We start from the raw sequence: 24,245 nt of genomic DNA on the forward strand, positions 1-24,245 counted from the left end.
GTGAATGTCAAGAATTCCAATGCTGCCCAACAGCTGGCGACTTCGAGGGCAATTCCGGCTGCTATGAGGTGTCTTCTCATCCTAGGAATTTCGATAAGGAGAGCGGTGTCAGACAGTCCGTCATAGATTTCGGTAAGTTTCGGAATAGAAACTTTGAGCCCTTCCTCAGTTGAATAAAGAAGGCTATTTGCTTCAACAGGTCCAAACAGAGTTGCCACTTCTCGAATCGCTTTTGGATCTTGTGCAGAGCTCAGCATAAAATCTATCAATGCACTCAGCATCGCCCTCTTATTTTCTTCCTGCAGCGAAATTCCCGAATCTCTGGCTTGTTCAACTGCACGCCTCTCAACTGCAATTCCAAGTTCATTGCATTTTATGAGCGCCTGCTGAGCAGTATTTTACATAGGCGACCACGTTCCTCTTCGAGAAAAAGCTTTAGGGCCTCCAACTTTGCTACTACTTTGTCAAGGGATAGTCCTTTTGTCTGCAAATACAGTTGCTCAACACTGGCTTCGTCAAATACTGAACACCACAGGTGCCCTCCTTCTCATCTTTTTTTTTTTCTAGTTAGCGTGTAGTGATCAGACTTGCCATCCCCTAAGCAACAGGCATTCCGTGCCTTTCGGCGTTTCGAAAGTGTGAGGCGGATGTGTGACTGGGCCGAGGAGCGAGAAAGGTACTGGAGATAAATGAACAAGACAAAATACAAAAGACTGCTGGAGAGATGCTGCCAGCGGTCCTAGCGTGGGAAAGGAGAGTGAGAGCTAGGTGCACATAAACAAGAAGAGGCGATGCAGTGGCGCATCCGCCCACGGGTGTCGTCTAACACGCTCCCGCGCAGGGGTTTCCGATGGGTATAGGCTTATGGCTCGTTCACATGAGCGAGCGAATTCTGCCGCCGTGGGAGAGAATCCGCCGGAAATATCGGTGGAAAGCCAAATCAGTCCGGGACCGATTCTCGCCGCCGGATTTTTTTCCGCCGAATTCATCAGACAATAGGAAGGCGAGGAAGTTGAGCCGGCGCGGCCCGCAGCGTCGACCAGTTAGCATCCCTCAGGGGCCAACATGGCAACAGCATACTCGCAATCGACCATCGGCTCACGAAAATTGTGACGGCCACAGCCGAAATGCTTTCGATGCCGTGACGCCGTGAAGCTATATTGTGTATCTTTTCGACGGTATCTTTTTTTTTTTTTTCGAAAGTTTCCACGCTTCGTTACGTCGTTTCGAGCGTTTCGAGAGAGACGATGATCGGCGCGGCTCTGTGTCATAACACATGGCGAATAACGTACAACTAAATCTGGAATTGAATAATGTGGTCTACATGCATGACAATCTTCACAGCTGTTCTTGAGGCCACTCTGACACGATGATTACTGCCCAAATGTTCACTGCAGGTTCAAAACGGGCCTACGCATCAGAGAGCGTAGCGCGCACCGGGGCCCAGTATAAACAGCAGAAAAAAAAAAATAGATAAAACGAGGAAGAGAGTAATTTACCGAGCGACGGGCTCATGAGAGAAAAAAAGAACAACATAGAGTGCTTGCAATGAATACTACTTTACGTGTTTCGCAAGCTTTTGCACTCCTCCTTGCACTGCGTATAACCAAACCGATCTCTCGTTCATCGCAACGCTTCCCGAAATATTTACATACAAATAAGATTTAGTTACCAGCAAACTAGTGTCCTTGCTTCTGCGCTTGCCGGTTTTGAAGCTTCGCCGCTCTTTTTTCCTTGAATGTTTGTGCTGCAGCTCCGTATTCAGCAAAAATTACGTCCACTAGCAGAGCATGACCGAAGAACTGGCACTCCTAAATTTGTCAGCGCTGTGAAACTCCACATATTAAAATGATTCCAGAGCAGAATATAGTGAGCATAGGTATCCAGAACATTAGTTGCAAGTCCTGAGAGCAGGCAGCAAACTCCGATGGTCAAGAAATTGTAATTTTTAGAGCGGCAGCAATGGCCTGTACACCTCGAAACATGAAGTTCCATTATAAATGCGCCCTTAAAAAAAATGCAAAAATATTTCCGAGATTCGCAGATTTCGGCGTGGCCGAAATCTGCAAGAGATAATGAATTCGAATGCCGCTCGCGCTGCCGTTTTTTTTTTCTTTTACAAATTGATTCTTTTAGCTTTTTTAATATATTTGAGGAGCTACGTTACCTTTTAGTATTTACTTTTTAACCGAAGCCCTTCTTCGCCGGGCAAACAGCGCAATAGGGAAGGATGCAATAGGGTAAGAATGACATTTGGAATAAGATGGCGCTGTCGTTGGTATGAGCGGCAAATATGCCCCTTTTATTTACGATGCCTGCAAATAGTACGCTAAAGCTCTTGTTGCCACATTACGTGGGTCAAATGTGCCATGATTTAGTGAAGAAATGAGTAATGATGCGTTTTTCCTTCGGGACTTAGCATAGCTGTATGCTTTTCGTGGCATTCGTAGCTGCAGTCGAGCGGTCAGGTCAGGGTTAACGGAAGCTCGCAGTCAAAGCGGCAACGGCGGCGATATGTTGGCTCAGAAGTGTGAACGAAGGAGCGTGTCGGCGGCAGCGGATTTTGCTCGCTCGCTCCACCGAATGCTCAAGTGTGAACGAGGCAATAATGCTGGTCTTTCCAGGGTACAAGCACGTACACAGGCCCGGTCCAATGTTAAAATGGCGTTGAGTCTCTAGCATAAACTAAGGAATGTGCTTGAAAACACATTCCTTAGTTTGTGCTAGAGACTCTACGCACTGCAGAATAATTCGTTCTACGAGGAGATCAGACTTGTCATTCAGTGTCTCCTCCAATGCGCGCCTTTTCGCGTCTTTACACAAAATTTATTTCGCCCCCTGTCCCTTCACTCATCTAACTGCTGCACACCCCCTGAGCGTTGCACCCGGTGCGGACCGCACCCCCCTCTCGACGCCAGCCGCCCCAGTTTTATTTCAGCACCTGAATGCCCTCCACTTCTTTTTCTTTTACGTGCTGTTCTGTCGAGTAACATTCATCGATTTGTCTTTCGAATTTTAGAAGCTGATTCACAGGCAATGTAGATATTACGGTAAATATGTCAGACCCTCCCATCCGACGTTAAATTATGGCTTGTATAAGAAGCACGATTAGCCATGCAACTCTTAGCTTCACGTTGAATCTCTCTTAGTCTGACCGCTGTTTAAAGAACGTGTGCATAGGTTTATAGTTGATACCTTACAGCTACACTTTAAGAGAGGTTAAAAATCATCGCATCTTTCTGACTCCGCCAATCGGAGAACTCTTTCTAGCCCCGCACAAAAACATAACACGTGACCATGAGATGGTCTCTTGCCGACAAAGCTGGTAGACTAATGTTTTCCCCTTGCGGCACATGTTGTGTCTGCGTTCTGACACGCCTTCCTTTTCGGTGAGCTGGCTCGCGCGTCCCCGGCCAAGCGGGAAATGCCAACGGGAAATCAGTCGCGACATCGCACGCCTTTCATTTTGACGTCGGCGCTGACACGCCGACGGAAAGGGCGGGAATTATCTGGAAAGAAGGAAGCGAAGGGGATAGGTGCGGTTCAGTTAAGTACGCGCACTTTCTTTATCATCACGCGCGTGGCGCGTCCAGCCTCGCCAGCGCGGCAGTCCATTGTCATCGGGACCATTACCCACGCCGGAGAGAGCGCGCCAAGGCTACTGCCGCCGCAGCCACAGAGGTTCCACTGTGAGGCAACAGTCTGTGCCGCTGGTCGTAGCGATTGGCTGAGGAGGAGGCGTCCTTTCCCCTCTGCCGCTCTCCCTCGACATCTCTTCGGAGTTGCACGGCGTCCGAACTGAAAGCTGCCGCTGCCTGCACGTCCTCCTGCCACGTCTCGACCACGCTGCTTCCGAAATGGCTAAGGTGCCCGGACAGTCATCGGAGAATAGTATCGAGGGGTGAGACCGGCCTCATCTTGCTCTTGCTTCTTTATGCATCGCTTTTTTTTTTCGTCCTGCTCTCCCGTCGCCGTCATGCCTGTCTCCACCGTCCTTGGCCGTTTGTGGAGTTATGCGATGGGTGGGCGCTTAATGTGACAACAGCACCTGCCACTAATGAGTGATGCGTTGACGCGGACATGCGCCTCCTCGCAGGCATCGACGTAGAGCTTAGCAAAACGATGCTGATCAGTGCGCGTCGGTGGTCTCTTCATCCATGTGCGCGTGCGTCGAGAAACCGCACTTTGCATTTCGTGGACGTCCGACGCGTGTTGAAACAGGAAACAACGTTTGTTTTCAATTACCTCCAATCTCTGCGCATCTACGGCCTGATGACGCAACATTTAATCTCTGAAATTTTTTTCGAGAGAATGTTGAAGCGCGCTTGCGATTATTTCGCTTTTTTTTTTCCTCTAGTAATCAGAAGCGCACTTCATGTTCTCTCGCTTCCATTCAAGCGATTGAACTAGGTATTAAACTCAATGAATTTATTTCAAATCGTTGAAACATTGAGCATTTCAGCTACTAAACTAAGGAGTCATTCCGGCTTGTTGCAATATTGAAAATCACCACCTAGAATAATTTGCACACTCTTCAACATGCTCATCACTACTGCGCTTCATTCATTTCTCATGTTATCGCGATCCGCGTTGTTGAAATTGCCATCCCTGCACGTGCTACTCTAGGCTCGCATGCTTCCTGAAGCCATCAGTGTTTTCAGTGTTGGGGTTCAATGTGGTGGACAGTAAGATATGAAAGTGCACGGAAGCACATAGCAGAGAAAATATCGTCTGATATTGCAGAGTCACCGCCCAGGGCTCTGCATGTATAGTGTAAAATGTTATGTTGCATTTTCTTCTATTATGGAGCAATTAAACAAAAGGAACCAGAAAAAGCTGAAGTTACAGCCAGTTGCTTTCAGGTGTATTTAATCCTCCAGCAAGCAATGCAAGTAAGAAAAAATCTGACCTCTCTTAAGCCTTCTACTCTCAATGCTGGCTTACTTCTCGTTTCTAAGTCAGTGGCTATGATTACAGCTCCACCCGTTTGTCAATCTAAAAGAAATCAAGAAGTTTCAAATTGAATATCAGATTAAAACTAAAAAGCTTTTTCATCGAGGTTCCGATGAGATTTTATTTGCATTTTTGTCCTCATTCCTGACACATAAAAAGGGACTGGTTTCACGGGCGGTGCACGGACCTCGCTCTTTCAGCTGTTTTCTCAGTTCATAAACAAAAGGAAACGCGTTGGACAAGTGTTATGCTGACGGCGGTCGACTAAGGCATCTGAGTGAAAACAGATTAGTCTGGCATGCATATGGCGACGGAACAAACCGGTTGCCCGCACAGTCCTTGCTTTGAGAAGCGAGGTAATTGGTCTGATGTTGGCCAGATCTCCAAAAGCAACCTTACTCGCAACTTCACCCAGGCAAGCATTCTAAGCGAGGTACTGGTCGACCAATTGAGAGCTTATCTTCACGCACGTGTTGCTGAGTGTGCGATGTAATGAGGAGATTAGAGGTTTTTTTAGTACGACTCATGCATGCGCACTTGAATGGTTTAGCTCTTTGCAGGAGGTTCGCTAATACAAAAGTAAAAGCAAATCGTTGCTGCTCGCTTCGTGCTTTCGGTATGTAAATAGCAGGAGCTGCCCATGACAGCGCGACTCTGTGCTACGAAGCACAACACGTTCACGGGGGTTATAGATGACTGTGAATGGAGGCGCGTAGGCTTTTGCGGCTTTAGCCGTTCAAGCTAAACCAAGCTGAGCAAACGGAACGTCTGAATGATACTTGTCAGCTTTATTCACGAGACATCAACTAAAGTTGGTGTGAACTCACGTTACCTCTCTGGGTGCTATATAAGTTAAGGCAAATGGCGTTAAGACGCAGAACGCTGGTACAAGGATACTTATGACGAGCTTTGCAATCGCGTTGTCTGCGGATTTTAGTCCGTCCACGAGCGAAAGCTGTGTTAAGCATGTTTTAGCAAGGTTGTACACGGTTTGACGGTTTGAACTAAGGGGACGGTTAGGCTTCGCCTTGAGAGTAGACGCGATATCCCCTGAAACACCGCCTTTTTAATCCGCGATTTTTTTTTTCTCGTATTTTTTCTTTAGCTTAAGGTTTGTGGAGAGGAAGGCAAAATATACTTTAGGGTGGACGCTAAGGAATGGCGAACACCTACACTTAATCGGGCCAAGGTCACACCACCCTTTTGAAGGGCAAGCTGTCGAAAAGATTGATCTTGGCTGATGCATGGCGTAGAGAAGCTTTCGCTTCAAAGGGAAGGTGCGCGTCGCAGCGACTGCTGTTGCCAAAGTGACGACGCCGGCTGCTGCAGCGACACACTCTCCCAGTCCACCCCCTTTCACCTGGCATGCAGGTCGTAGATGTTTATATAAAAGGCACTTGCTCATGCAGTGGTCTGTTAGCAACTATAGTGCGACACTGACAACAACAGAGTTGCTAAAAAGCGGCGCTAATCCTGTGCGCAGCGAAACGCAAGGAAAGCACACTTTTATATAAAAGAGGGCGCAAGAGAGAGAAATTGTAAACCCTTATGAATACGTAATAGCCACAGAATATGATCAAAGCCTATTGAAGACTGCAGCTTTTTGGCGAAATGAAGTTGGGATTCGATATACCGTGCAGCCCGCTTATGGCGAATTCCAACCGGCAATCCGAAGCGCTTTCCAAAGCCGCGATGGAGAAAAATTTCTTGGGAGTCTAGATAACGTATCGTCGCGGTCCAATTAGAATTCAAGACATGAATCGAAGCCGCCCATTTAAACAGCTTTACACTATCTACTGGACCTTTTCCATCTCTTGCTTTAAGCAGCGTAGCTGTTACCTCTTCCCAGCCTGGCCGTATGGGCGTGTCATTCCCAAATTACACGCTTTTATGTTTGAACGAGCTTTGTTGTTTGTAAGTTACCTTCTACGTTCAGGTAGTTCTCGTAGCCTGATGGCGTCGTAAAAATGGATCATTTGTTTCCACGTTCTGCAAGCTCTGTGGCTCCAGTAGAAAAGGAGAAAAAGAATGCGGCCAAAAGACGACGTTAGTAAACGGGACGACATTCCAAGCATGGACATCGCTTTGAAAAAGGAAAATATATTCTAAGGAAAACAGCTAAACATGAACAAAAATATTAGAAACCTTATCACTGGGGAAGGAAAGCGGCAGAACCTGTCCTGCAGTTCAAGGTCAGAGTGCGGAATGGCGCGCTTTCTCATCCCTCGATTTCTCTCTTTGTGCGACTTTTCGTTCAATATCGTCGTTGCCAGCGCCCGATTCGCCCTTTCTATATATCTTCTTGCCTTCTAAGCTTCGACCATCGCTTGTTATCGCAACTCGGGGTTTTTTTTTTTTTCGTTTTTTTTTCTTCTTCTATTGAGTGGAATGCTATAAAGCGGTGTGGGTGATATTGACTCGGAAATAGACGCTCGGCGCGAGACGGAGCATGCTTATAATTCGTGAAATCGAAGCTTGTAGCGTTTTCTAAGCGATCTGAGGCCGCAAGTTGAGGCGGCTCTGCACCAATTCATTCTGTAATCAGGTTTGGTGTGCGAATGAGGAGACCTTCGAGAGCCGACAACGAGGTGTTTCGCTTAGACAGCATTGCGGGCTCATGATTTCTCTATTTCCGTTTTTTTTTTTATACCGTGCTGGCACTCCTTGCAACATGCACGGTCAAACAGCTGCGCACCGTCACGACTGGAGATATGTGCACGTTCAAGGGAGGAACTATACAATTGAATTCTTTTGTGTTGTGTGTACACGGGGCAAAGTAGAAATTTTGGTTGCACACATTTGGATCCTCAACGAGCGCCAGAGGAATTTTTTTTTCTTTTTTGGTGCGTGGTTTAGAATTTCACTTGCAAAAAGGACCACTCGGCAGCAGCCCGCAGAAGGAAAAACAGTGCTAATTTAGTAAAAGCAATAAACAACTGCGTCGCGCTTACAGTAAGACCGTCTCCACGCCAGTTATGTCAAGGCACAAGACGACAACGAGGCAATTTGTAAGATGAACGCTGCAAGTCCAGCAACGTCGCTGCCTAATTTATACACTCCGTTGGAAATAATCCACCAGTCATCCACACCTGAAAACATGTAAACAGAAACCGAGCTTCAGATTTGGCATCATAAATGCCCTTGTTCGAGATATAGAAAATCGGCAGCCAGAGAGGGGTCATGCACATGTCCAGGTAAGCGTGGATCATTTATAGGTAAAGGAAATACATTTTTTTTTATCTCGGCAGCGGATGGATGATCTCGGAGCAACGAGTAGTCATACAGGCGTGGGATTGCAGCATTTTAATATTTTTTGGTATTTATGTCACTGGAAGACACCAAAAATAAAACGGTAACAAGTCATACACGCTTGAAACACTCATGCGTTGCCAAGTTCAGAGGAACAGCTTGGAAGCACAGGAAAAGGTGCAGCATTTTCGTATGCAGTAAAAAGCGTTGGTCGCTTTAGCAGGCGGGAAAAAAAGCCCACTAGCCCTTTCATGGTGGCTCAGTGGCTAGGGCGCACGACAGCTGAATCCAAGGACGCGGGTAAAGTGTGTCCGCTCTTGACTCTGGCGGCCGCTTTTCGAGGGGGGAGGAAAGCAAGGGGCCCGCGTGCTGTGCGACGCTAGTGCACACTAAAGAACCCCAGGCGGTCGAAATTGTACGGCGCCATCCGCTACGGCGTCTCTCGTAGCCAGAGTCGCTTTGGAACGTTAAACCCTACAAACCGTAAACCAAACCAAAAGTCCAGGTGGGTAACAACTCGCAGTGTCAAAGTCGCCGTCACAACAGTGTCAGGTGGCATTAGGAAACGGTTCCATTGAACGTACTTCAGGCGCAGCAGCGAGCCTTGTGGCTGTCAGAAGCAAATGGAACCAGTTACCGAGCTGTCGCTCTCTCCCGAAAGCGGTTCTCTCTCGCTCTCTCTCTCTGTGTGTGTGTGCGTGCGTGTGCGTGTGCGTGTGTGTGTGTGTGCGTGTGTGTGTGTGCGTGTGTGTGTGTGTGTGTGTGTGTGTGTGTGTGTGTGTGTGTGTGTGTGTGTGTGTGTGTGTGTGTGTGTGTGTGTGTGTGTGTGTGTGTGTGTGTGTGTGTGTGTGTGTGTGTGTGTGTGTGTGTAGAAGAAGCGTTCAATTGAAGCGGTTGTGATAAAGGTAACATTTAAAACACATTTAACCGCTGGCTTAAGGGTGGAAAGACAGGGATTCCGAAGGCCAGCTTTGCTGACGCTTTTCACAATTTTAATTTGCTAAACACATCACATTTACAGGTTCCTTCCTCAGGAGCGAAAGCTACTTTTTAACACTATTTTTACACATTTTCAGGCAGCGAAAACCAGGATACTTAAGTCGAGTCTCGACCAAAGTATGACGTAACAACGGACAAAACTACGACGTCAGGCATACTGCTACAAAGCCTATCATCTGCTTGTTGATCGACAGAACAATGAGTGACTGTAAATGAGAGCTCATGGATCATAATTTGTATGAAATAAACATAAATAAGCTCAAAATAGTGTCATTAGCAAACGTGGAGAGAATATCGGCCGGCTTTCATCTTTGACGTCACACACGCAAGATTGCCCTTAGAAATCGCCAGACTGAGGCCACCAAATGGGAAAATTTAAAATAATTTGCATTCAAACTAAATGCCGCTCGGCTGTGACGTTTAGCACAAAACATCAAATTGCCCCGAACACCGCACCGCAAAAGTTTCAGTATAATCCGGGTTGTAAAAAGAACGAGGTATCTGCTCACAGAAGCAGCACACCACGATGAGTCCCGGCGGCATGCACTCTTTTCTTACCGATTCGGAAGTATCGGCGATAAGCGGACAGTTGTTAAACCAACGTGATGCGTCGAACAATCTCTTGTTCTCTAACGCCGTATCAAAACTGAAGGAAACGCGTAGTTCACTCTACCATGACGACACGCGAGTAGTGGTCAAGAATCTCTCAAGTGTCGCTTGCATGAGCCGATTGGCGTACAAGCTAACTTTTATCTTCTTCGTGAGATTTCTTCAACTGCTTCAGTTGCCTTTGCGGAAGCGATGCTGCAGCATGGGAGCACTTATTTGCGGGAATGGCACGTGCTGACCTATTAGCTGAATGGGCTGCTGATAAAAACGCTACGCTTGCAATGACTGTTGTTCTCGCCCCCTTGAGATGTACACAGATCTTGAGGGGCATTACAGGCCCCCCCGGAAGATTATGCTCGTGAAGTCTTGAGGGTCGCGCGTCTTGTTGTTAACGATTCGGATACGATAAAACAGCTCCTATCGGGGCACGTTTTCTCCATGGCGATTCTCTCAAACGGGCAAGCGACTGACAACCAGCAGCATGCGACCGTTCGGACTGTCCCTTTAAGCCGGCTTGCTTCTGAATCACTTCTTGGCTAAAAACTAAGAGCTATCTTTTTTTTTTTTTTTTTTTCATCCTTATAATTTTTCGTTACGTGAGGAGTCTGCGACGGCACGCTTAATTGTTCCCCCTGCGTCCACAATTTACACATCTGAGCCAGCCACGAAATATTTTAAATTTTCTGGCAGCCTTGGCGCACAGTTTAAATATTGTACTTTGCTGGGTTTAACATGCACATCCGACACCTGCACTCCATTTCGTAAGCTTTTTTAAGGACTAGGATAGACAAGAACCACCTGGGCCAGTCAGAATGACGCACACTATATGGTTGAATTCCTACCACACTTTTACAGAGTGCCCGTGGTCAATAGGCACATAGGAATACAACAATGTAGTGTGCGCCTGAATGGCCTATGTTGCCCTTGCCTTTCTTAGCGCTGCAGACGGTTTTTTTTTTTTTTTAAACAAAGCAGAGACTATGAAGAACGAAGGGGGATCCGGCGGGGATTAGTTTAGACCACTCGAGGTTCTGTAACCTGCAGTGATATCGCATACTACACGGGGGTTTTTGTATTTCGTCTCAATCGAGATATGATCGCCGTGGCTGGAGTTGAATCTGTGACCTTGGGATCAGCAAGGAAACGGCAAAGCTACTGTGCCTACTGGGCATGGAGTCTGAAAACGACGAATGCCAAATTCGCTTCGTGAACATCTGTATTTCAAGCTGCATCTCATGGTCTCACGGCACTTTTTTAAAACCAAGTTTCTGGCACCAGGTGCACCTTTGGGCACTGCCGGAAGGAAGGATGTGAAATCACCGGGTTTGTGTGTCAACATCCTAGCAGAAGACAGTTTTTTTTTTTTTCCGCTTTTGCTCTGGACATTCTCGTTGAGAGCTAAGGAAACCAAGAAACATATTCAGGTCTGTATGATACAGAGAGAACTTTTTGTAGAGTGCTGAGATGACGCACCACAAAATTGATAGATGCAATGTTCTCCACTCGCCAAAACCGAATGAGCGTCTTTTGGTGCACGCTATGGTGAAGGAGCGCTGGAATAATTTCGGTGACCTGGCTTTTTCGACGTGCACCGAAATCTTTGACTGCCTTTTTAGCATTTCGTCTTTATTGATATGCAGTCCCCCGTGGCCAGGACCGAATCCGATACATCGCGCTCAGCGCCAGACAGCCGCTGAACTACCGTAGCGGTCCAGACCATATATATAGTCGTACGCTTATCTTTTATCTGGAGTAAGGCCGGGCTTCTCGCCGAAACATAGACTCTAAATGAAATTCTAAGTGGAGGAATCATTATGAAGCTTGTTGAACAGGTAAAGGCACAGCCCAACTGAGACGGGACGACGGGAGTACACAGACACAGCGCTGACTCGCACTTCAGGGTCGTGTGACGCAATAAATAAGCGGAAACTAGTACAACTTACCCATATTACTGCATCAAAGATTAGAAAAGTATCATAAAAGTATTGTAGAATAAAAAAAAAAAACTTGCAACCTTGTCGTCTTAGGTGCTACGATATCCTTTTTTTTTCTTTCTTTCGTTTGAGTGCAACGAAAAGTTCGCTGACGCACGTGTCTTTCTCCCGGTGTATCCGAAACGCTTCAGTGATATCCTGCGTCTGCTAACCCTTATGTTTGTGCAGTACTCTGGTCCGTGTAAACTCAGGGGTGCAGTTTTTGCATGAGAGCCAATGTATACGACCAGATTGCTCCTGGGAGGAGGTTCTCTGTGGTTCCTCCTCTCTTAGTTGCGCTGTGCCTTTACCAGTTAGACATGTACCGATTCTCTCAACAAAGTACCCGTTTGCCGTTGTTGTGCTCTCCCTATTTATATAGAGACGTAAGCATTTATTTGTTTTTTTGTACGCGTTGAAAAATTCTGCAGCGCATACAGTGACCTGCAGTAAAGAGTTCACGTGCTGAAGAGGCACTTTAATGGCCGTTATACTACCGTGCACCGAAGGCGTACATAGTCGTTTTGGGCCAAAACCGCTGCTTGTACGGATTACTGTCTTTTTTGCCTCCGAGTCTCACCTTATAGGCTTGAGAGGATATGGTGGCCGTTAAGTTGTTAAAAACCGGCGCATTATCAGACCCTAGCGAGCGACGTATATAAAAGCCCGTACTATCTTCCCGGACTCACTTAGCCAGTTGCGCACTAGTGCTAGTCGGCATTTCGCAGTCTCAGAGGACACAACTCCGCCATGAGCTCCAAGGACGAAACGTAAGAAATGTATTTCGCACATATGTCTGTTCTGATGCATGGCTCTTTCAATATTCCTTCAGCCGAGATTGATGTGGGATTTTTCAGTGAATCAGAATGATTAATGGGTATACTTTTCGTAAAATTTCGCCGTTCTACTGAGCGGAGTGAAACGTAGGCCGGTTCTGTCGTAGCTACCAGTGAGTCTTTGGTCCGGTCTCGATATTACACCGTCCTCCGCCAGTTAGAGCTTGCAGCGTTTAACCAGCTTCTATAGGATTTCCAATATCCTGCGGTAGCTCGTAACGATGTGCGCACTGTGGTCATGTAGAAGATAAATAGGTGATAGTTAGCCATCTTTCTTATAGATCTTCTAACCCTGAGTTATCTATGTGGAGCAAGTCAGTATCGCATAGACATCGTAGTTGATGCGTCCAGTTATGCCTGACTGTATCCTTGTCATGCACATGCTACACGTTTCATTACTTCACTTCTGCGCTGTGGATATTTTTACTTGTGTTGTTTGCAATGATATTTTATACTACGGTGCACCGAACAACGAACAGCTTGGTATTTAGAAATGGGAGCCCAGCTTAGCCATGATAAGCATTTCTGCCCTTAGATACCGAAGTGTGCATGATGGGCGAACCCTTAACACACTATCGGCTTATTTTTCGCATTCTCTTTCTTTTTTCGTACATGTGTGTTTGCTTACCACTTACTTTGATGTGAAGAATTCCGTTCGTCAGAACGCGATGCAAAGCTTTTGTTTCCTTTTTTGTGTGTGCAGGTACTCCTACGAGCACATCGAAAGTATTGCAAACTTTCTCCTCAGCAAGACTGAGCACCGACCAACCGTTGGCATCATCTGTGGTTCAGGATTGGGTTCCCTGGCTGATCTTATCGAAAGCAGCAAGCAATTTCAATACAAGGAGATCCCAGACTTTCCTGTCAGCACAGGTCAGCATCTTTCGGTACATTTGTGGGCGTGGGGCCTCTGGCCAGTGAACAGAGTTGTGGTGCGTTCCAGTAATACTTGCTCGATCTAGCAATTAAACGTGAAAAGCGGGACTGCTCGAAGCGTCGGCAACAAAGCTAGGGTGAGACGTAACAGAATATACTTGTTACCGGAGTTCTTATGCGCTACCATTACCGACATGTAAATACTGACCATGTAAGCAAAATACTGCGAGCCTACTACATGCGAAGCGGGAGCGCTAGCTGCAAGCGTGTGATTTCTGGCGTCGCTATAGTCCGCAAGCGGTATGCTATCCTTCCTGTCTGTGTGCTTTTGTTTACTCAAAACATAACAGGCTATTGTGTCAACTTAGCTGCTGGTAAGTGCAACCTTCGCCACATTCAAGGTGAACATGAATTCTTTTTTTTTTTTTTGCATAGTTTATTATATCGTAGAAACTGCAATAGTTAATTGTATACTGGAGGTACAGATAGTGCAAAATAAGCGCGAGTTTACTCAGTGCGAATGATCTTGGGATTCAAGTAACGCAAAATGGAATGAAATGGGTCACGTCGCAAATGACACGGCATTCACCCTAATCTGCATGCTCTACGCTACCATAACAGTTGATTTAACATATATGAGTCGTGCACTATACGGTCGCATAAGGGAGCACGGCACCACTTTCCCCGGTGTTCTTTTCGCACATACACAAAAGTCGCCCCTTCTGCGCTGCAAGATCAGTGGCGATTATGTAGCCGAATGCGCTCTCTGATAAGCACGAGGGTTAATCTTGATGGAAAGCTCGCAAAGAGAACAATGGCATTTCCGAATTATAACGCATTGACTGAAAGTAAAACTTGTCATCACGTCGTAGATTCTGAGCCCTGAGACTCACGCATTTCTTACGGGACCGACTGGTTTTGTGTTTTGACGACGGAACTTCTACTGGCCCCTTCCCCGCTCCACGTGGTATCATGAGAGAGCCGGTTGGAAGCCCCATACACGTAGGTGTTTTTCCAACCTTGACTCCGTCTGCGGCTTTCGTGGCCTCTCGTTCTCTATCCCTTGGTTGTCTCGTTTCGTTTCTCCGGGACCACGCTGATAAGCGCCCGGCGATGGGCGCCGTCTAGAGATAAGACCGACTCGAGGTCACGTCATTCCCGCCGGAGCTCCTGATCTCCGCGTCGGATGAAAGCGCTCGCCATGAAATGGACGGGGAGGCCGGCAAGCCGTGCTATTCGACGTTTAATCAAAGTGCGATAGGCGGTCTTCTATAATCTCTCTTATCCTCCGGGGCATCACACCCAGGATGCATAGCGTGCCCTGTCCTCATAAAATGAAACGATTCTGCGCTGCAGAAATACTCGAAATAAAAGTTGACCTAAGCCAAAACCTTTAGGTTCAAGGGAAATGTGCCACTGCAGAGCCGGCAAAATATTGCCTTTTTGTTTTCTGCCTGGCCGTGTTGAGTGCATTTTCTACATTACTCCTGCAATGACACCACGACACAGCTGAGAATGCGCTTTTTGTGGTTACAGTGCTGTTCGCCCGCGACTTGGTGGGGACTCGTATTGTGAAAGGTCTCAATTTGCGTGTGTCCTTTTGTCTCTTTTTGCAGTTCCTGGCCACAGCGGGAAGCTAGTTTTCGGAAAACTCGAAGGAAAAATTGTGATATGCATGCAGGGACGCTTTCACGCTTACGAGGGTTATCCGCTATGGAAGGTACGTGTTTATGAAATCGAATTGTCACCCGCACTAAATTTTGCCGCACAGCCACAATGCGGCAGGAACTCTGTTCAGAAGTACCAGAGTTGCTCGAGCGTTGTTCCGCCATATATTTGCCTCACCGTGGTGCAACATGTGGCGTGCGTGAGCACGAAAGTCGAAGACGAAAGTAGAGGAAGATTTTTTGTTTATGTGCTAAAAGTATTTATTCTCGTCCCTCTTCGTCCTCTATAGCATGTACCATATCCCAAGTTCACCTGAATAACTTATCACGCACTATGTTTAGAAGAGTTCTGCGAGCCACGGAGCATATTTAAAACAGGAAGCAATCAATTACACCCCTAGCATAAAAAACAGTACGGATTCTTTTTAGTTTAGCAGTAGCAATTGTCTAATAATTTAATATAACTTTGAACAACAAGCTACAATGAAACAGCGAGTAAAGATCGTTGGAGAGGATGCAGTGGCTAAATAGACAGTTCGTCAACAACTGAGCTCGAGCACCTTTTTCTAGACAGCGCCATCTTTGTTGTAGGCAACATCCTGAAAACTTAGGGTTCCTTCAATACTGTAAGAAATGACGGGATTTTGAGTTGTAAATAAATAAAAAAAAACGCAACACTATAGCTTATAGCTCGAAATTGTCTGGCGGCTGTTCATTCTCGAGCAACCAAAAGCTTGTTCGAGTTAATTCATTTTCTTTCTTTTTAGTCTCTTGCCTGCACTGACAGTGATAAATCTCGCCTGACCAGTGTTAGTAATGGCACCGCTTTGTTCCCTTTCCTTATTTATTTCCTCAGTGTGCCATGCCGGTGAGGCTGATGAAGCTCCTTGGTGTGAAGACGCTCATTGTCACCAACGCCGCTGGCGGTGTGAACCCGAACTACAAAGCTGGAGACATCATGATCATCCGGGACCATATAAACTTCCCTGGCCTCGGTGGCGACAATCCTCTGAAGGGTCGAAATGACGAAAGGTAAGCTTTTTTTTTCCAGCTTTAATTTTACGAAGTGCTACGTGAATTAAATCGCGCAACTTGCCAAGATACATTCGAAGGCTGAAACAAATTTTAGCGCCGTGAGAAATTCCTTGAAGAGGTATAAGCAAGCAGCTTAAGAACGTACGACAGCAGAGAAAGAAAGAGCATAATTTATCTTTCAACATGTTTTTTTTTTTTTTTTAAATGGACGTCTGACCTGAACATCTTGGGAGTAGTTCTGAGTGCAGCTGACGTGTGGAGAGAGGGAAATAATTGGCAGGCAAGGTATTACAGAGACGACATTATTGTAATGGATAATAGCAGCTTATTAAACTGTTCAAATTTTAAGCGTGGTTTTGTGTTTTATAAAAACTACAAGGCGGTCTTGTACAGATTTTCGCGAGTATTAAAGGGATACTTGACAGCACATTTTGCCTTTCTCAAGCGTTAAGCGCACATTTCACGCACATTGATGTCAAGGGTAGAGTAAGTCATAAGAATAACCTTCCCTTCTATTCTGTGTTCACCTGCAGGTGGGGCCCGAGGTTTCCGGCCATGAGCAACGCTTACGATAACAAGCTCCGAGAGCTGGCCAAGAAAATCGCCAACGAAGAACTTGGACTGTGGTCCTACCTCAGAGAAGGCGTCTACTGCATGTTAGGTGGCCCAAACTTCGAGTCTGTTGCCGAGATAAATATGCTTCGGGTGCTCGGCGCGGACGCTTGTGGTGAGTGACCCACCAACCTTCATGACAACTGTTTTAGCTACAACACTGCCATAACCGGCTTCTGTAAAGCAATTGAAAGATCGCGGGCATTCGACCGAAAGTATCGTGAAATACGAACTAGCCGCTTGTCATACCATTCCAAAATTGCGTTGAACATGACGTGCCTTTCCGCTAGTTTCGTAGCATAGTTCCATACAGCATGCAGTTTGTTCACTGCTCCCATGCAGTGTGGGTTTCATAAAATTCTTTAGTCACGAGGTACACTGCCTCAGCTCAGGAGCCTACACTACCGAGGTAGACAGTGCACATTTATTTCCTTCCTTTTCGCTCTTTGTTTGTTCTCCCGTGATGGCTAATAGGCGCCGAATATCGGGTGAATAACCTTTGCCCGTTTGATCGTCGCAGGCATGAGCACGGCGCACGAGGTCATCGTGGCCAGGCACTGTGGTCTGCGCGTTTTCGGCCTCTCTCTCATCAGCAACGAGTGCATCAGCAACTACGACACGCAACAGGTGGCCAACCACGAGGAGGTCCTTGAAACCGGTCAGAAGCGCAAGAAGGACCTCGAGAAACTCGTCAGGGCTCTCATCAAACGGATGGACGCCTGAGGGACTGCGCTACACCCGGGAGTCACTTAGACACGATACGGAATGTACTTTACGGACCTCGAAAGCACGTGACACTTCTTAGGTATAGCCGGCGGCTTGCGTGCAGGCAAAGCTAAAGCAAACGGCTTGACCACTTTCTGTATGCTTTAGCTTGCACTTCGCGCAAGCCTCAACGCGTCACAGTAGTGTTGCAGGCAACTTCTCGAGAGCCATTGAACCAGCGGCGCTACTCCGAAGTTTTCTTTTTTTTTTTTTTTGATAAATTTCATGTGAATACATTTCAATTTCTGCACCCCAATGTGCGAGTCTGCCTGTAGTCAGAGCCCTCTTGTGGCGCGCCCAGCCTTTGAGACCAACTCTCGCGAAGAGGACTCGGAAGTTGCCACCTGCTATTCTGTTCGTTTTATTACGTGCTCATTTTGTTTGTCGCCTGTGTCGTGTTCGCCAATGCAATGATGCGGTTTACCCATTCGCGTTTTAGGTGTGTGACATGTTCATTCTTTCTAGTTATATTTCATGCATTAAGTTCTGTTGCGAAGCCAGATGACTACTCTACAGTCAGTGATCAACTCGTTCTTATCGTTTTTAGTCTTCCTTTTTCCAGTTCCGCCTTACATAATCACCAACGATATTGCTGCTGAAGCCGTTTTGAAACGAAATTCTTGGGCAGCGTTTACCAGACTGTAGCATGTATTATGGCCGCGAATAGTTGGCCAGCAGGTAAATGTAGAAGTGGCGTTATGTACCGGTGCTGTTATATACGATAAAATATTCTTACGAATGAAACATGCGTATGTTCCCGTCTCTCTTCACTTTTTTCAATTTGGTGCTTCTAGTATTAGCATTAATCAGTCACACTTCATTCCGATGAGCGTGACTGAATAATGCGACTAAAATCAGCATTTCACTTTTTTTTTTTTTTTTCTCCTTTCTTTGCTTACCCACCACAGTCACCCAGTGACTATGTAGTTCCGCTGCCGAGCCTGAGTTCGCGGGTCCAGCAGCGGCGGCCACGTTCGGTCAAAAAATGAGAAGCACCCACGTATTGGGACAACGGTTCGCGTTGCAGTGCCCATTGTTGTCTAATATAATCTGGAGCCTTCCACTAACGTTATCCCTCGTAGCCTACAGTGCTGATCTGGAGTACAATTTCAATAACCGTAAAAATCTTTTTTTTTTTTTGTGCGGGGGGGGGGGGGGGGGGGGGTTAAAATTAGAAAGTTAGCTCATGCTGCCCCTTGGCATATGCACGTACAGAGTGACTGGATCAAATTTTTTTCTAAGGATATTACTCCGCTCTTGTGTTCATTGGTGATTGGCTGGACATACTCACGCACAATCTACAGACTTGCGAAGCAGAGTATATCCTACTACTTTCTTTGAAATTGTTATGGTGGTGGAGCTGAAAACATTTCTTGATTCTTGAGCATTAAAATTACAGCCTATACTGATGGGTCGGCTCGATATCGCGTAGGGTGAAATTGTCTCGTACCGTCTAATATGGCCTACAGCAGACGAAAACAGAAAGCCGCACGGTTGTCCTAACGTCAGCCTCTTCATCGGTGCTCATAAAAGCAGTGATACGCAGGTGAATATAACATTGAGACCAGTATAGTTGGGTTTAATTTTAACTGATAACAATCATTTGATGCGCGATATGTCTTTTCTGGACGCGTACGTTACAGTATCGCCACAGGAGACAGCACGAAGACCTTTCGTAGGGCTTTTGCCACCCGTGCGCAATCTCCGGCTATTTTCCACAGTAGTGGCTGACGTTCATGTTGGGCTACTTTAGATACTTGAGCCCAGCTCTTATACGCCAGTTCGTTGGTTGTGCGGCGTCGCCGTGGGTGCTAGTGTAACCGAGTGAAGGAGAGTCACGAATCAAAGAAAATTTCCCAGAAGAAAAGAAACAAGAGCCACGAGCTCAGCGTCACTGGCTCGTGGCTCTTCTTTCTCTTCTGGAAACTTCTTTTTAGCTCGTCAGAAAAATGAAGAGCGCTTGGCCACGTCGCCGTTGTTGTAGGTGGTCAGCACTTGCCTCCGAGACCATGGAGGCTCCGGGCGACAGAGGTCCATGCCACGGCTAAGGATTGGATGTCCGGGTCGTCGCTGCCCTTTACTTCGTTCCACATGTCAAGAGAAAAATCAGGCATGAGTTCTCTGAGAGTTAGATGGGCCCAACAATCCCAAATTATGTTATTTATAATGCTATTTATCCGCAAAAGGGACGGATCGGGCTACTTTCTGAATTAAGGAACTCTGAAACGATGTATGGGTGAGGGTTGATGTAACCTAACGGTAAATAGTTACGAGCAAAGAAGAAAAAAATTCACAGAACAGAAAGAAGAGCTGCGAGCTCTGCGCCGCTTGCTCGTGGCTTTTCTTTCTCTTCTTGTGAGAAATTGTCTTCAGCTCGGGGCAAAAATAAAGATGCTTTGCAATTGCACAGGCCTCTCTAAAATTATTTGCCTCAATATATCGAAAAATGCTTAACCAGCTGCGCTCAAATTTCTTATTAGGGAGTACCGTAATCGTCCTCTGAACTTTTCCTCTGCGCAGAAACAAAATGTTTCTTTCAGCGCCTGTATCTGGGGGGAGTTATAAGAATATTTTTATTACCACCATCGCCGCATAGACCAACTGTGTTGGAAGAGGCAGTAAGATTTGTGTGAGTTGTATGTAGCGTGTAGAGCGGTTGATTATTGTTTGAGTTTACAAGCAGCATAATCGAGGTCCTCCGCGCGTAAAGCTCAGGAGATCGTGGTTAGCAAGTCGCATGTTTGGATACTTCCGTTTTTGGAGACTTAAATGAATCCGACTTTGTCGGGTTCATGTAAACCCGCTGTATGAGACGTCGGACGAGTGCGTGCACGTGCGAAAGAAGTTCGCTTTTTGACAAATCGGTGACAGGCTCTTTGCGTCAGGCTTTAAACCTCTTCTTCAGCGCAGAACGCCGAGGTATGCCCCGACGCTACGAGGTTGACTCTGGGGGAGCCGGTTGTCGAATTGAGTCAACCTGACCCATTCGCGTTTACATGAATCAGTTTCTGTCGGGCCTAGTAGGGCCGAGGTCACCACTACACTTTGCATCGAGCAAGCGAACCATGCTAACAAAGAAGATAGACGCGCAAGAGAGAGGAGGAATGCGCCAACGAACAGCTCACGGTCCGTGTCCTGCTGTTGCTCGACCACCGAGGGCAAGTTGGCAAGAGGGGAGGCGCTGGCCCGACGCATCCTTGTCCAGCGGGTCGAGTCGAGTGAAAGAGCCAACCTGCCCCTGCAGTCGAGCTGACTCAACCCGACTCGACGGTCGTTGCAGGCCGACTCGACCCCGACTTTATCGGGTTAATGTAAACTCCCTGTATCAAAGCATGCCGCTCTGTTCTCAACGCTGTACACCTGACTGCCATTTTCTTCTCCGGTGGTTTATGCTGCGTTAATTAACGAGAGCAAGTCCGGTCTTGAATGACATGGAAAAAAATACAATTCGTTCATAACTCGCAACAACTGCATGCAGACGTAATCCCCTCCCAGTTTTTTTTTTTTCTATTATGGGCAAGGGAGGGTAATAGTACTGCACTCGTTTCTTTTTTTTTGTTAATGTTTTTTGTCGAAGTTTTGCACAGCAGACTGCAACGCCAGTTGTATTTTCGTGACTCCAGAGCAAAAAAAAAAAAAAAGAAAAGTTGAGGTATAAGCATGGTTTGAACCTAGTGGTAGAACGAAAGTTGTGAGTGCTGCAGCGATAGCCTCTTTAACACCCGTTTTCCAATCCGCGGCTTTTTTCATAATTTCTATTTCAACTAGATTTTGGGGAGAGAAAGGAATCATACTTTGGGTGGACGCCACGTAATTGTGGACAGCTACACCTAACCACGTCAAGATCATGTTTTCATATTTTTTTAGTGTGTATTGACATTGGTTTGTTAGAAAGGAAATGCTCAGTATCTGTCAGACTTGAGAGAAGGAAGATGGCAATTGGACCTTCAGGGCTGTTTAAAGTGAAAACTTCGGTGAGGCTGATGACTCGAAAAGCTGGCGTAGTGAAGCTGTCGTTTCGAAAGGGGCAAAATATATTGCCGGTGAGAAGGCCGTATTGTCCTCCAGCCAACCGTGTCATTGGTAACGCGACAGCATATTTCGACAAAAACTTCGCTGTTTCGATATTTCAAGCTTTTCTAATGTTCATTGGTCTGAACAGTTCCAAGAAACATATGTCAAGAGACTCAAGCATGCAGACTAATTAATAACTTCGTGCGAATTAAAAGCTTCTGAAACGCTCCTTCGAAAAGTATGCTACAAAACTTAATGTCGCAATGAAATGTCGAAGGGCACGCGAATGTCAATGCTAAACTCGCAAAACGAATTAGAAGAAGAGGTTTTTTTTATGCTGTTTGGTGCCTATACGCGTACATCCCATGCATGTGTTAGCGAAGTGGAGAAGAGCGGGGACGGAATCGCGAAATTAGTGACGAAGCCATAATGAACGAGCGGCACTCAGACTACGCGAATATGTAGAGCAATTTGCAGCTTACGTTTGGCTGCAACCCTATGCTAAAGACTTCCACATATTTTTTCACACGCACTGCTCTTGACAGCATCGCAGTGTCCGCGCGTTTTCTGACCATTCTTGGCTCGCGCTCGCGCTTTTGCTTGTGTAGTCTGTCTATCCCTCCCTCCCTCCCTCCCTCCCTCCCTCCCTCCCTCCCTCCCTCACACACACACACACACACACACACACACACACACACACACACACACACACACACACACACACACACACACACACACACACACACACACACACACACACACACACACACACACACACACACACACACACACACACACACACACACACACACACACTCACACACACACACACACACACACGTGCGCGCACATTGACACCACACACTATTTACACACGTACGCATTCGCACTGACAGTCGACAGGCAGGGAAGTGGGTGGGGATGTGCGCATGTTTTTTTCACGAACCTTGCCCCATTCAAGTGTTTCTTTTCGCCCTCGGTAGTCGTAAACAAAGTGGGGACTCACACCCTTTGCGAATAGAAGCGTACTTGCATGGACACTGCCAGCAGCCAAAAGGGAGAGCGATAAAGATCTTCAACGAACGCTACCGCCGTCTTAAAAGCTGCGCTTCGCCCGATGTCGGCTTACGGTGATAAAAAGACCCGACCGGATGTGCAGAGCATTTGCGGCCAGTGTAATATTCCTCTTTTTCTTCGGTAACATTACGTTCTTATCGTTCATCGCGCCCAAGGGCAGGCCGCTTACAACAGCGGGTTTGTGCTAGTGTCGCTTAAATGAACGATGAAGGGTGAAAGGAGTAAGCACAGAAGTACAATAATGATTCGTGATATCTTAGCAACTCAGTCTATCATATGAATTACCGCCTATAACTTGCGATTTCCCTCTATTGTTTTAGCGTTTTCTATTCCTCAGCAGCTACTTTCTTAGCATCAAAACCAATCTCAAATTATAGTATAGGACCACTTCGTTATCACCTGTGCTACACAAAGCAAAAACGACCCGTTATATATGTCGGGGTGAATGACGCTCCACGAAAATGTAGGAATAAAGATATTTTCCTACTTCAAATTCAAATCGTTCGGGCATGACACACGCCGTAATAGAAAACTCCAGATTAATTCAACCACCTAAGCCGGCGCATCACAGCGGTTATCTTTCGGTTCAAGTCTATGCTTATTGTCATCTGCACCAAATGACAGATCCTGCCGAAGCGGAAGTGTAGCCTCGCCCAAGCTACTGACGAGAGGCAAAATTAAGGAATCACATAGAGAACTGTTGCATCATCGGTGCCCTGCGGCTCATCAATGCGCATCGCAATTTCAGCGCAAAAAAAAAAAATTGCAGTTCGCTCTCAGAGAAGGGCCTCTACCACACCACACCTCATCACCCCTCTTATTCGGTATTTTATTGTGTACGGCTGCTTGTCGTGGACCCTCTCGCGAACTGATGTCAGCACAGCCGTGGAGTGTACGCCACCCCTATGGGGCATCGCTGCAATACTGAGCCGTGCTCAGAGTTGACGATCGTCTAAGAGGCTCGCGGATGACAAGCCAGTCGTCGCGTGCGGAGTCAACCTATATGTGCTGATGTATTCGATCAAGGAAGTTTGCGAAGGGCGTTTTTCCAGCCTCACCATTTGTATCTCTTCTTTGAGTACCGTGCTGAGTCTTTCAATTACCGCGTTTCCCTTTGGGTAATACACCGGAGAGCAACGATGTGTGTCATGCCCTCTCACACCCCTCTCATTTGGGACCTGAATTGCGGTCCGTTGTTAAGAGATAGGAAGCGTGCAGAGTGGGTCAGAGAAATACCTCAAGTTACTAACCATTCTACACTCTTTAAAAAAAAAAAAAAAGGTCGTGCTACTTACTAAGGCAAGCTTAGAAAGTGCTTGTCACATATGTTGCTAGATTCTTAGTAACTGCAGTTAGTAAATGGAGTGGCAGTAACCGTTACTAGTTCAAAGAGCTAGCCCCTGTAACTAACCTACCAGGCGAGCCTAGTAATAAAAACTAGCTTTTGACGCGCACCCAAGCAACACAATATGTTGCCGAAAAGTTGCCTGAATGTCTTCATATATCGGTCCGTAACGTTGCAACTGTTTTCACAGAGCACGTAATTAGCCCATGCACACCGCGGATCAGGTCACATAGGT

General features: G+C 46.6%; 1 protein-coding gene across 2 annotated transcripts; it reads left to right on the forward strand.

The window, feature by feature from the left end:
• The first annotated feature begins 3,571 nt into the window (after positions 1 to 3,571).
• LOC146205904 (purine nucleoside phosphorylase-like) lies at positions 3,572 to 18,318 on the forward strand. 2 transcript variants are annotated; one of them, XM_084590568.1, is made up of 6 exons: positions 3,572 to 3,901; positions 13,323 to 13,492; positions 15,112 to 15,215; positions 16,019 to 16,194; positions 16,731 to 16,924; positions 17,330 to 18,318. In XM_084590568.1, the coding sequence occupies exons 1-6, from the start codon at positions 3,858 to 3,860 to the stop codon at positions 17,530 to 17,532; spliced, it is 891 nt and encodes a 296-aa protein (XP_084446694.1). In that variant the 5' UTR covers positions 3,572 to 3,857; the 3' UTR covers positions 17,533 to 18,318. The 2 variants fall into 2 exon arrangements, with proteins under 2 accessions (XP_084446694.1, XP_084446695.1); XM_084590569.1 differs by lacking the exon at positions 3,572 to 3,901 and adding an exon at positions 12,445 to 12,553.
• The last annotated feature ends 5,927 nt before the right edge of the window (positions 18,319 to 24,245 follow it).

The sequence above is a fragment of the Amblyomma maculatum genome, chromosome 1 (genome assembly GCF_055883805.1).
Source record: "Amblyomma maculatum isolate TAMU_Amacu chromosome 1, ASM5588380v1, whole genome shotgun sequence".
In the NCBI taxonomy this organism is placed as follows: domain Eukaryota; kingdom Metazoa; phylum Arthropoda; class Arachnida; order Ixodida; family Ixodidae; genus Amblyomma; species Amblyomma maculatum.